Genomic DNA, 13316 nt, shown 5'->3' on the forward strand with positions numbered 1-13316 from the left:
TGTTTTGGAAGCTCTTGTTATTTGTGTACATATAGCAAGTAATAGGAGGGAGGAACATGCATTTGGAAGCATGGAGGTAGACATCCATTCTTTTGCAAGGAGATGAACCTTTGCTTGAAATTTTACCTGTTTTGCAAGTGAAATCAAGGATGACATGGCAAGGAATCCGCACATGAAACCAATTTGGAGTGACGGCAACGCACGAATGAATCCGATAACTTTTCGATTCAAGATAAAAATGATGAATTTTGTTTTGGAATTTAAATGAATGACGGTGATTAATGAGGAATGTTGAATGACGGAATGAGATTCTAGTGCATCAAGATTCCCGTATGAATGAGATGACTAGATAGTGTGGTGAGTGAGATGGTTACACAGGGATCTAGGTGCATCAAGACTTTTGGACGGATAAGATGACTAGACTGAATAATTGAAACGGTGTTCAGTGTGAACTAAGTGTGTGATTTATGAACTGCCTGTTTTGTGGATGTACGTTGTTGTGGACTCTAGTACATGGGTACTTAAGAGTTAGTGTCTATTGAAGAAAGTTTCTGTCCTATAGTTGTTTTGCAGGTGTAATTGAGGACGATTACTCTTCTCTAAGAGGGGGATATGTGACCAGTCAGTGACGGGGCAGCAACTGTACGGGCACCTGCAAATTGCGTTGGCTAATGACGTGGCAGTTGTATGAGCATGACATGTGGCGCTACTGTACGGATTTTCGCACTTTACGTCGGTAACTTTTGACAACTTTTAGCGCTAGCTTTTGGGTGTAGAAGTTTTTAAGATCAAGTGCTTTTAGAACTTATGCTTTTGGGACTCTGCTTTTGGCATCCCTGGTACTCTTAATGAGTGCCTAGAGGGCCACTTCTCAGAGGGCATCTGGACGCAAACTCTTAGAGAGGGTCGGACCCTCGGGAATTGTACTTTGTGAGTAGTAATAATAAAGAAATACAGAAAGAGGCGCTAGTCTTTGGGGCCAATACGTCTTGGCTTGGAACTCCGTCGTGCCATGTCGTCTCTCTCTCAATTATTTAAGTATCCAGAAGTAATAAAAGTGTTGCTAAGTGTGTAGATTGCGGTTATCTTTGTTTTTTCGTCCGATCACTGGTCGGATCCATTGCGGTGTTGTGTTTAACACCATAACCTTGGTTTCACCAAGGTTTACAGATGATCCACTATCCTTTGCAAAGCTACGCAACGCATCCAAATGTCGTTGCATACCCTTCGGTGAGTCAGAGATCAACACAATATCATCAGCATATAACAACAATGGAATCCATGTTCTTGCCAGCCAGACATCTTTGTCACCCTCTCGGTCAATGTAATTAGAAACCTCATCTATATACATACGAAATAGAGTAGGGGACAATGAACAACCTTGTTTCACTCCAATAGTGGAGTGCACTGAATCAAATATACCTTGCCCTTTCCTTCAAGGGTGAATCTGGGCTTATCCTGGGCTCATCTAGGTATATATATATCGCCTTTGGAGTGCGTACATGTCCTACTACTGATGCGTATAGTCCCCCAAATCAACTCGTTGGGCACTCCCATCTCCTGTAGTCTGTGCATCAATCTGGCTCTAGGCACCATGTCAAATGCTTTGCGAAAATCCACAAAGCTACAATAAATATGTCTCCCATGTGCCTACCCTCCTCAACAATGGCTCTGAGTGTTAGAATATGGTCAAGAATGGAGAAGCCTCTCTTGAAACCAGCCTGTCCCGTTGCCCGTACTCAGTTTGTTCCCAACTTGTCAACTTCTACTCAAGGATAGATGCATCCAACCGTGCTAGTGCTTGTCCAATCATAATAGTACAATTGTCACAAGCTGCAGACGTGTGAAGTCAGTGAAAAACTGAGCCAACCTTCAGATTGAGGCCGAGCGGCCCAAACCCTAAGAAGAGCAAGCAACAACAGAACAAGAAGTCCTACCAACTTATGGGACCCCGTCGGATGGGGCCCAAGAGACATAAAGGAATTAAAATAAAGCAAGACCCCCCACACGCACAAAAGGCTTGTGCAACAATTGATGACGTGGTAGTCGTACGTACGCTCTAGATTTTTGTTGACTGATGACGTGGTAGATTGTACGGATTTCCGCGTTTTGTGTTGACTATTGACGCGGCAGGTGACTGATTTCCGTGATTTACGCTGGCAGCTTTTGGGCATTGCTTTTGGACCATATGTTTTTGAGTTTGGAGGCTTTCCATGTAAAACTGCTTTTGGGGCCTAGGGCCTTTAAATATGAGGCCATGGGCTCATTCTTTGGCATGCTTTTGGACAAGGTGCAGAAGATGGAGTACCGGCTTGTACTTTGTTGATGCAATATAAAGAAATACTGAAAGAAGCGCCAAGGTTTGGGGCCAATACTCTCTGGGGTGGAATTCCGCCACTCCGTGCCGCGTGTCGTCTCTCTCTTTCGGTTCAGTTGTTATTGAAGTGCTAAAACTCTGTTCAGTCTGTTCTTTTCTATTGGCACGTGGTGCCTGTCTTGTGGCAATGGTATCAGAGCATTAGGTGTGTGCTTTTCTGAAAGCATACCCGTCCTACCAAAGAGCAAACAGAGCAAGATCGCACTTCCAAAGTTCATTGGAAATTTTAGCTTCGTGCTCCGATCGCGTATTTATTGGCCACTCCTACCCTTACTTCATGGCGCATCGTGCGCGCTCCCGTCTTCACCGCTCATCTCTTACAGGGCATAAGCTTTAGATATCACTTGCAAGAGAAGGATCCGGATTTGTTTCGAGTCACTGTTTTTCTCAGAAGCAGTGTGATGTAGATGTTGATGTCTATAGCTACCAAGGTGCACACTCCAAGGACTTGGCAAGCTTTCAAGAAAATTTTTGCTCAAAGTTATATGGCTTTTGACATCTTCCTTTGGAGTGCAACTTCTGGCAGAGTGGGTTATCCTGAAATGCTTGCCATGGAAACCCTTGCAGATTATATCTTGAAATTTCTCGACATCTCTGAGAAGGTATCTCTTTTCGAGTTAAAAACCTTGCAAATCCAATGTGATTGCCAGGTTTTGGGACTACCATCACCGCCACAGGAACATTGCTTGTCGAGGCTTGTTTCGACTATTCAAGAGTTCTACACCCACTATTGGGCACTGACGACGTTAGTGGGGATGTCGTGGTATTTAGTCAATACTATGCATGATGGAGCTGATGGTTATATCGTCTTGTGGGTGACTACCATGGGTCTATACCTTGCACTTTCCTTCAAGGGTGAATCTGGGCTTATCCTGGATTCATCTAGGAATATTTTTTAGTCGTATAGCGGACATGCAGACTTCACATTGTGAAGTTTTCGTCCGAGTTACGACCAATTGATATTGTGCTAATTCTTTCTATCTTTTATGGTGCGTATGCCCTATCAACTACCTCATTTGTGCCATGCTTCTTTTAGTGCTAGGCTTCATTATGGCTGAGTCTGCCCTTGATCTCCGGAGTCATGAGAGAAACTCAGTACGCTGAACTTTGTGTTGATGTATGCTCATGTGTGTGTGCGTGTGGTGTGTGTTGTGTTGGGGAGCATATGTTAGTACCTAGTTCTACACCCACTACTGGGCACTGACGACGTTAGTGGGGATGTCGTGGTATTTAGTCAATACTATGCATGATGGAGCTGATGGTTATATCGTCTTGTGGGTGACTACCATGGGTCTATACCTTGCACTTTCCTTCAAGGGTGAATCTGGGCTTATCCTGGATTCATCTAGGTATATTCAAGACTTGTGGATCATGCTACGGTCAGCTACGACCTTATGGAAGGAACCTAACCCTATTTTTTTGTGCAGGTTTTAGGATGGAAAGTTAGTCAACTTTTCGAGCTCGACTGATGTCGAGATTGCTTTTTAAGTTTGAAATTTGTTTGAGAACTTGTTGGTGATTGTGTTTGGAATTTGTTTGAAATGGATGGTATCTGTTTTGAACCTGTCTTGCAGCCGATTTGGAATGTTTGACTCTGGTTTTAATATTGGTTTCATTGATTGATGATTTTACTCCCGGGTGGAGAAATGAGAAATACTGTTTTGGTATTGTTTGAAAACCTCTGAACGGTGCAGGCCGATGCTTGGGGAGTATTTCCTTGTATGTTTGAAAACCTTGGAACGACGCAGGTCGATGCCTGGGGAGCGTTTCGTTGTATGTTTGAAAACCTCAGAACGACTCAGGCCGATGTCTGGGGAGCGTTCTGTTGTATGCTAGAAAACCTTCAAACGACGTAGACCGATGTCTGGGGAGCGTTTGGTTGTATGCTTGAACCTCCAAGCGATGCAGACTGCTGTCTGGGGAGTGTTTGGTTGTATAGTCGCTCTGAGCTCATGGCCCGGACCTTTTTAGGTTATTTGGGGGGGGGGGGGGCGGGGGTGACGAGGTAGTCTTTGAGTAGCTTCATACCGCAGACCGTTTGTCTCGGGGGAGTGCTCAGCGGCACTGTATGTTGTGTCTTGTAACATGCATATGTGAGCATTCGTGCTGCATTGTGATGTGCCAACTATTGAATATTCCTAACTGATGAGATTACCTGCTAGGAGAAGATCCCTCTGAGGTTGTGCTCTCATCTCTCTGCACTTCTCATCATACCAACTGTTCTAAGGCATGCGCCTAGGACGGCTTCTCTGATGAGGCTGAGTGTTTGGGTATGCCTGTGTTGTTGCATGATGCAATGTCTCAGTGAGTAATGTGGTGATCTTCTCCATTGAGAGTCAGCCAAGCTGTACATAGACGACCATAGATCTCCTCTGTATAAACATAGTTGGTCTCTGGTGTAAATGTGTAGGGGCTATGTGTCCTCCTTCCTGACACATGAGGTGTATTGAAATGAAAGGAGACTGAAAGTGTCAAAAGAGCATGATCCACTACTACACCTACTGGTCTTGGTTTTATTGTAAAATCCTTAATGCAAGGGACAAAGCTTGGTTGTGCCATGACATAGTCCACTGTGCTGGCCCCATGCCTATGTGGGAAGCAAGTAAACCAAGATGCTACGGGAAATCGCTATAGGCCATTAAGTATGGCCAATCCATGTGAGGCCCCTATTTCCATCAGATTTCTCCTGTACTCAGTGTATTGCTTATCCTCTGAGCATTTATCAAGCCCCAATTACTCGTATCTAGCTCTCTCAGTATTTCATCTGAGGTACAATAAAAAAATGTATGATGATTTCTTGTGTGGGCATTAAAGTCCCCCAAGAGAATGATGTCACCATCTCTGGGAAACTCCCATATGTCCTCGTCTAATGCAGAGAAAGGGAATTGTCCTGTAGGTGCGGCACACACTGATGTGCTGGGGGCAGAGTAACATATAGCAATGTACAAGGATCTGCCTGTCTTAGCTCTAAATCTCACCCACATGTATGTGGCCTGATCATCTCTGCAAACAATGTGCACAAGCGGCTGTAGATCCTCTTTGAACAGGACTGCTACTCCCGGCCCTCTGTCCCTATGCTCTTATCTCATCTCTGCTCGACAAGTTGTCTCCCACCTATATCCAGCTACATGTGGCATAAGCTGTCCCGGTGCCTGGGTTGTCTTTTGAGTAAAAGACGATGTCTCTCCCCATAAAACTGTCCTCAATTGCTTCTACATCAAGACGAAGTGACCCATTACAATTCCATGCTCCCATAGGTCTCGCACCATCATACCGGGCATCGCTCCAATATCACCACCCTTCCATCTCGATAAAAAATCAATCTTACTTTTTTACCGTCGCTCTAATATCCAGCAGTACCTCTTGCATAGGAGTAATCTGCGAGAGCGTGGGGTCATCTCCAAGAAAGATATCCATCTTCTTAAGAGTTGGTCTCTTCTTCAAAAAGTCCTTCGCTTCTATGGAGGGGAAACAAAGGATAGGTGCCCTTTCTTTTGATGTTTCCCCATTGCTTCCACTTTTTTTATTGCGCCACTCTCTAAGCCCTTGTATGGGTTGGCTAATTAACCCCTATCATAGTCATGAGTTCTTTTGCCTCTTCATCAACATTATCTTGGTCTTTGATGGCACAAATCCTCACGTGTAAGGCACGCACATGCCTCTTTTGCTCCTCTTCTAATGTAAAGCTAATTTTGGTGGGTGTGGGGGTTGTTTCCTTGCTTTTTCTTTCTTGACAATCTCGATCCATTTCTCGTTCTCGTCCGCTTTATGTTGGGTCTTTGTAATAACATCCACCCACGAAGTCATCATTTCTTTGTGCTGCTCCTCCCCTTGTTTGATGGCATGCACTGTTATTTATTCGTGTTGAGTTTGTCAACTACTGAAGGTTGAAGCTCTCCCTCTTGGAGTGTGTCGTGATCGCACCTCTACAAGCTCCTTCTTGAGTAACGCGAACTCCTCATCTTGGGCCGTCACACGATCCTCAAGTGTGTTTAGCGTGCTTTCATGGACCGACATGCGTTCTTCGAGTGTCTTTATTGTGCTTAGGAGGTTGCTATTAATCTTGTTAATGGTCTTGCACATTTCTTCTTTGCATTTTTGAATGGCATGCTCCATAGGGTGGTCCTTGCCATTTTGCTTCTTCATGTTTGAGAACCGCAATAGAAGAGGGAGAGGGAGAAAATTCTTGAGAGGGAGAGAGAAATGCACACTATGTAATTAGGTGTTTCCACATTATGCATACATGCTTCTTCCACATTTGTTTACAATCCTTACAATTCTGAACCATACTACGCATATAGGTGTCCCCGCATCATGCAAACATGTTCATTCCACTCCTGTCTACAATCTTTGCAATTTTGAAAACCGTTTCCGAAATAATTCAGCATGGAATCACCGTGCATTTTGCTTCATGCAATCATGGTTTCGGAAACGAGAAACGGTTTTCCTTCCTTCCTCACATAAGCTTGCATGAGAGAGAGAGGTAGCATGTAGGGCTTATGGGAGCGAGAAGTAACATGTACAACTTAATGAAAAGAGGAGCAACATGTATAGGGCAAGAGGTTTCTTGGGTTGATGTTGGGCTAAAAATTCAGTAAGTGGAAAATGGTGTTCAAGTGAAGGGAAAGTGTTGTATTTAGAGGTGAAGTTTGAAATCCAAGGCCCTATTTGAAACTTAAGGCCTCCTACAAAATTTGAGGCCTTCTTTGAAATTTGAGGCCTCATATGAAATCTAAGGCCTTCTTTGAAATTTCAGGCCTCCTTTGCAATCTGAGGGCTTCTTTGAAATTTAAGTCCAACTCCCAGAATCTTCTAGAAGCTTTCAAGCCCTTCCGTCTCTGGAAAGTTGTTAACTATCATGAAATATCAATATGGGTAACAAATGAAAGATCTTTTTGAGCATAATACATAATGCTCAGGCATTTTCAAAGCAGCACTCAATGCAAGTCATCATGCATGTTTTACTGTGTGTGTGTGTGTGTGTGTGTGTGTGTGTGTGTGTGTGTGCGCGCCTTTTGTAGAGTCCATGCATTCCATACACTTATGTCCATGTATATCTCTCTTCCCAAAAAGGTAACCCTCGATCGCTGCCGAATCTCATCAATATCCTCCATGGTCAATACTTTGATTGGTCGTCTTTCATGTCGAGCTAGGATGATTTGGATTCTCTATTGGCATCTCCATCGATGATGTGAGGCCCCCCGTGGTCATGGGTGCGTAGATCTACGTAGCTCAATGGCTCGATCAATCAACGTACCTCCGGTGTGGGTGGGATCTGAGGTTTGCTTTGATGATTGCTCCTCTGGTGTCCCCTGGCTGGTGTAAAGAAGTTTGTGATTTATTGTTGAGATTGGCGCTCCCGTGATGTCCTTAGTAAGCTCTCTCTATGTCTGCACAACTCTAGTAGAAACAATCCAAGACATCTCTGATCCTCGTATCTCATGACTCTAGAAAATCGCCCAAAACCCTCTCTGAATAGACAGTGGAAGCGGCCTCGTATCTCATAGTACACCGGGCAGTGACATGTGTAGTGCAGCTATGTCTCTGGCTCTAGGCAACATACATCCCAGAAAGAGTCGGAGATAGGGGGCATCCGTGCTTCATCCCAATAGTGGAGTGGGCCATGTCAGACATACCATCCGTAGTGCGTACTTGCCCTACCACTGTCCTGTATAAAGCCAAGATCCTTAGTGGCCGTCCTGGCTCGTGGGTGCATAGCTGCCTGTGTATCTCATCCATGTACACGGATCTGTCTCCCTCATGAAGGTATACCGAGTGTGTGTGGAGACCTCTCCTAGTGGAGCTGTGCTAAACTGAAACATGAGAGTGAAAGACAAGATAGCATGATGAATTGCTACTCCAACTGGCCTAGTGCCCACCATGAAATCCTGAAAGAATGGAATGAGACGTGGCTGGGCCATAACATAGTCCACTGTGCTAGCCCCATGTCGGTGTGGAAAACATGTGAAACCTCCTGATGTAGGAAATCTCTGCAGGCCATTCAAAATGGCCAGTCCATGTGCAGTCCCCATATGTATCAAGTATCTGCCATATTCAGTGTGCTCCTCATCGTGTGATAGTCTGAATAAGCCGATCTTTGTAACATCAAGCTCCTCAAGCATCTCCTCTGAAGTATCATAGAGTATTGTCTGATGATGGGCAGTCCTAGCATTGAAGCCCCCGAGTATGATAATGTGACCATCCCTGGAAAACTCCCATATGTCATAATCCAAAATAGAAAAGGGGGATCGTCCTCTAGGTGGTGCATATATTGACGTACTAGGAGGGAAATAACAAATAGCAATGTAGAGATATCTGCCCGTCTCTGCCTTCAGTCTCACCCACCTGTACCTAGCTTGCTCATCCTTGCGTGCTATATGTATCAATAGTTGCAACTCCTCCCTAAATAAAATTGCCGCTCCCCCTGAGCCCCGTCCTCGATGCTCTGACCGGGTCCTCTGTCTGCAAGTTGTCTCCCATCTATATCTGCTCACTTGTGGCATGGACAGCCCAAGAGCCTGATTTGTCTCATAATAGAAAATGATGTCCCTCTCGGTGAAACTATCCTCAAAGGCACCTACATCAAGGTGTAGAGATCCATTACAGTTCTAGGCGGCCACCTTTAATTTAGTCCTATAGGTCCCGCATGGTCATGTGGAGCCTCGCTCCATTATCGCAACCCTCCCATCTCTGTAAAAAGCAGTCTTCCTTTTTCCCTTGCCGCTCTAATCTCTGGCATTACCCCCTTCATATGAGCAATATGCAAGAGTGAGGTCGTCCCCAAGAAAAATACCCGTCTTCTGAAGAGTGGGTCTTTTCTTCAAAAAGTCCTTTGCCTCTAGAGAGGGGAAGCGGAGGATAAGCGCTCTTTCCTTGGAAGTTTCCCCCTTGCTTTCGCTTTTCTTGTTACCTACTCGCCAAGCCTTTGTATGCGTTGGTGCCGTAACCCCCATCATAAACATGAGTTCCTTGACCTCTTCCTCAACATTATCTTGGTCTTTGAGGCCGGTAATCTTCACATGTAAGGAACGCACATTTCTCCTTTGCTCCTCCGCTAGTGTCATGTTAATGATGGTGGGTGTGGGGGTTGATTGTTTGCCTTTGCCTTTTTTGGTGACCTCAATCCATTTCTCGGCCTCATCCGCTTTCTTTTGAGTTTTTTGTAATTATGTCCAGCCAAGAAGTCGTCATTTCTTTATTTTGTTGCTCCTCTTCTTTGATGACCCGCATTTGCTCTTTTATGGTGTTGAGCTCTTCTATTACAGCCGATGGTTGAAGTTCCCCTTCTTCGAGTGCACTTTGTGAGCGCACCTCTTCAAGCTCCTTGAGTCGTGCAATCTCCTCATTGTGGGCCGTCACCCAATTCTCAAGTGTCTTTATCGTGCCTAGGAGGCTACGGTTGATTCTGTTGATTGTTCCTTGCATTTCCACTTTGCATTTTTGGATGGCTCCTCCGAGGGGTCGTCCTTGTCGTTTTGCTTCCTCATGTCCGCTTGTTCTATTTGTCATTTGTTCCACAATTTGTGCAATTCCTTTGCCGCTAAAAAATCCCCCTTAGTTGGCCGAAACCCTAACTGACTTGCCACTGTAGTTGGCCTATTGCTGACAAAACTACTTCACTCAAGATGCTTTGGACAGTCAGCACTGTCTGCTGCCTGCATCACAAACCCTATGCCTGCATTGCAAATCCTAAACTGGCTTGCGCGAACCCTAGAATGACCTGCTGTCTGCAGCGCGAACCCTAAAAACAGGCCTATGTCTGTTGTGTGCACCCTAAAAAACAGGCCTCTGTCTACTGCCCAAACCCTAAAACAGGCCTCTGTCTGCTGTGCGAACCCTAAAAACAGGCCTCTGTCTGTTGTGCAAACTCTAAAAACAGCCTGCTGCGCAAACCCTAAAACCGCTTGATGACTGCAGCGTGAATACACACACACACACACAGAGTCTTAGGAAGTTCTCCGTTTGTAGCCAAGCTTAGGAGACCTTGCTACAAAGACCAATTACAAAGGCATGCTGAACTTTAAGTGAAACCTTATTTTTGTTTCGGCGGTTTCACCTCCTGGCGTTTCAATCATGAGGTGAAACGTTTCAGCCGTTTTGGCCGTTTCGTGTTTTAGGGCCAATGAAACGCATTTCACGGTGATGCTGTTTGGAATTGGTTCGGTGGGTGTGGGTTGGTTGGTGGGTGTGTTGGGCGGTTCCTGCCTTGCCTTCAGATTTGCACTATATACTGCTCGTGCTTGTAGGTTGCAGAATGTCATAGCCCTGTTGGATGGCTAGAGGCTCTCTCTCCGGATTTTTGATGTGTAGTCTTCTTGCGGTCGTGATGTCTCTTCTGCTGGGATGTGCTATTGTATACAACGTTGGAGATCTGGAGTTGGCTATCAGAGATTCCTTGGTGGAGTTTTCAACCTCCTCTTGACGTTAGGGTGGCCTGGTTTTGCTTCAGCTCTTTGCTACTCTCTTTTCTCATTCCCCTGCTTCTAGATTTCGCTGTATTGACCCATCTTTTTGTAACTTTGCATCATTGGTAGTTTTTCCCCTATGGTTTGTAATCATTGAATATCTTAGGAGTTTTTTCACTAACAGATCCGTTATGTGTGTGTGCCTACGGTATGGTGTAATGCCTTTAGGCGTGTAATTTTGATTTCGCAATACAAAAAGGTACCAAGCCACACTTTTTTTTTTGGGGGGGGGGGGGGGGGGGGGGGAGAGAAAGAAAGAAAGAAAGAAAGAAAGATTTTTAACGTCTATGTCAGGCCGAAATCGGCCTATGAGACAAATCAAATGTACATGGTGTGTATGTCATCCGTCTATCGGAAAGACAAATGAAACAAAACTGATACAAAACTGAACTGAATGTAGGTAGGTAGGGGAGTATCTGAGGAGGGATGGAGCTCTATCTCTAGGGGTATATGCATGTCTATATGCTCAAGGTAGTACAATCATGAGAATGAGAATGCATCAAGCTATCTAGCTCCATCCTGTACAAATGGGGGGATGTAAGATGTGGTACATGGGCGGGGCTGGTGCCAAGGCTACCCGGATGAAAGCTGTCGGGTCGGCCCTCATCTGAGCTACTCGCTCCTCAGTGGCACGGCGCTCCCGGGCTTGGATCTCCTCGATCTGTCGGTGGTGGGAGCTCGCGCCCCTGTAGCCTGTGACTCGTGGTTGTCGTCTAGCTCGGCTCACCTCCGCCTGTGGGAGTGTCACTCCCCTCTGAGTGTCTGGTGAGGGAGGGGCGGCAATCCTCTGAAAGAAGTCTGTGAGCTGCGACTGTCTCCCCTCTGTCTGTGTAGCTGTGCGTGGCTGTAGTAGTGTGTCCCGATGGCTCTGTATCTCTAGTAAGAAGCGTCCGAGCTGTCTCTGATCTCGAGAGTCCATGATCTCTCGGAGAGTGGGCTGTCCTCTGAATAAGGCCTCATACCTGCCTCTGGTCTCAGTGTATGCTCTGCATCTACATACAAAGTGCTCCTCACTCTCCACCTCCTCTGTGCAGGCTCTGCAGACTCGCTCCTCCCTGGGAACACCAGTATGTCTCCCGATCTCAATCTCTAACCTGTGTGAAGCCACTCTCAGCTGACCAATCGCCACCCGTGAGCTATGTGGCATATATGTGTCCATATAGCGTGGTCTCTGTATGAACCCCCCATACAGTATGGTGAGAAACTGGTCTCTGTAATTTGACATCCTCGTCCCCAAGCCAGGTGACTCCCAGACTCTCCTGGTGTATAGCTGCCACAGATCCTGTCTCAATACCAAGTTCCTCTCACTGCGAGAGAGGTGAACAGATGGTGAGTGGGGGTCGTACTGGAATGGTGGTAGGCTCTCCATGTCAAGACCGTGTCCCTCAAACCATGCTCTGACCTGTGAGTACCATGCTCTCTCATGCCCACTCTCTGATAGCTGTATAGAGAGAGAGAGAGAGAGAGAGAGAGAGAGAGAGAGAGAGAGAGAGAGAGAGAGAGAGAGAGAGAGAGAGAGAGAGAGAGAGAGAGAGAGAGAGAGAGAGAGAGAGAGAGAGAGAGAGAGAGAGAGAGAAATGAGGGGGGGGGGGGGGGGGGGGGGGGGGCGCAGGGAGGGTGCCTTACAATGTTGGATGGATTGTTTTCCTCAACTAATTAGTTGTGTGTTTTATACTAGAGGTAATCACATCTGCCGAGTTCCATCCCACCCATTGCAACATTCTAGCTTATAGCAGCTCGAAAGGCACCATCCGTCTGGTAGATATGCGGCAATCTGCATTATGTGATCGACATACAAAATTGTATGTGGTTTGCTTATGAAAGTTATCTTCTATTTGATGGAAATATTTATTAGGTCAGCTGACAGCCAAGTGTCAATTTGACAGATTCGAGGAGCAAGAAGTGCCAAGGTCTTTTTTTACAGAAATCATTGCCTCAATTTCGGATCTGAAGTTTGCTAGGGATGGGCGCTACATGGTCAGCAGGGACTACATGACAGTCAAGGTCTTTTCAGAATCCTTCTTTTGAGGCTGTGTAGCACATTTTTTTTGAAACATCTAATTGTATATCACAATGCAGCTTTGGGATGTAAACATGGGATCTGCACCTGTGGCAACATTCAAGGTTCATGAATATTTGCGTCCAAAGGTATAGCCTCTTGGCAATGTGTTTTCTTTGATTCTTGGGTGCCTTTAAACTTTGCACCTTATAGCAATTATTTCTGTCTGAACCGGGGTGCTTCATCTATACACACCTGAGCCCTTTTCTCTAGCTGTAGAGAAAAGTTCTGTGGTTCTTCTGATGGATCACAGTAACCAGCCTTTCGTAAGGGGGTAACTTTATGTACCATAGCATATTCAATCTGTCGATTTTCTAACATGCTATTCCGTTCATAAATGAATTGAGGATTTCGAAAGTCATTCAGGTATATGTAAATTAAAGTGAAGATTAATGCAACAATGAAATGTGCTAAG

General features: G+C 45.5%; 1 protein-coding gene across 5 annotated transcripts in view; it reads left to right on the forward strand.

The window, feature by feature from the left end:
* The window catches only part of LOC147464547 (serine/threonine protein phosphatase 2A 55 kDa regulatory subunit B beta isoform-like), a 185070-nt gene that overhangs the window by 127797 nt on the left and 43957 nt on the right, over nucleotides 1–13316 (forward strand). For all 5 annotated transcript variants that reach the window (XM_086515490.1, XM_086515485.1, XM_086515494.1 and 2 more), the window contains 3 exons: nucleotides 12521–12644; nucleotides 12729–12846; nucleotides 12922–12990. In XM_086515490.1, the coding sequence (XP_086371616.1) occupies nucleotides 12521–12644; nucleotides 12729–12846; nucleotides 12922–12990 (311 nt within the window). The remainder of the gene's footprint in view (nucleotides 1–12520; nucleotides 12645–12728; nucleotides 12847–12921; nucleotides 12991–13316) is intronic.

Source organism: Adiantum capillus-veneris, chromosome 1 (assembly GCF_014529385.1).
Source record: "Adiantum capillus-veneris isolate H3 chromosome 1, ASM1452938v2, whole genome shotgun sequence".
Classification (NCBI taxonomy): Eukaryota; Viridiplantae; Streptophyta; class Polypodiopsida; order Polypodiales; family Pteridaceae; genus Adiantum; species Adiantum capillus-veneris.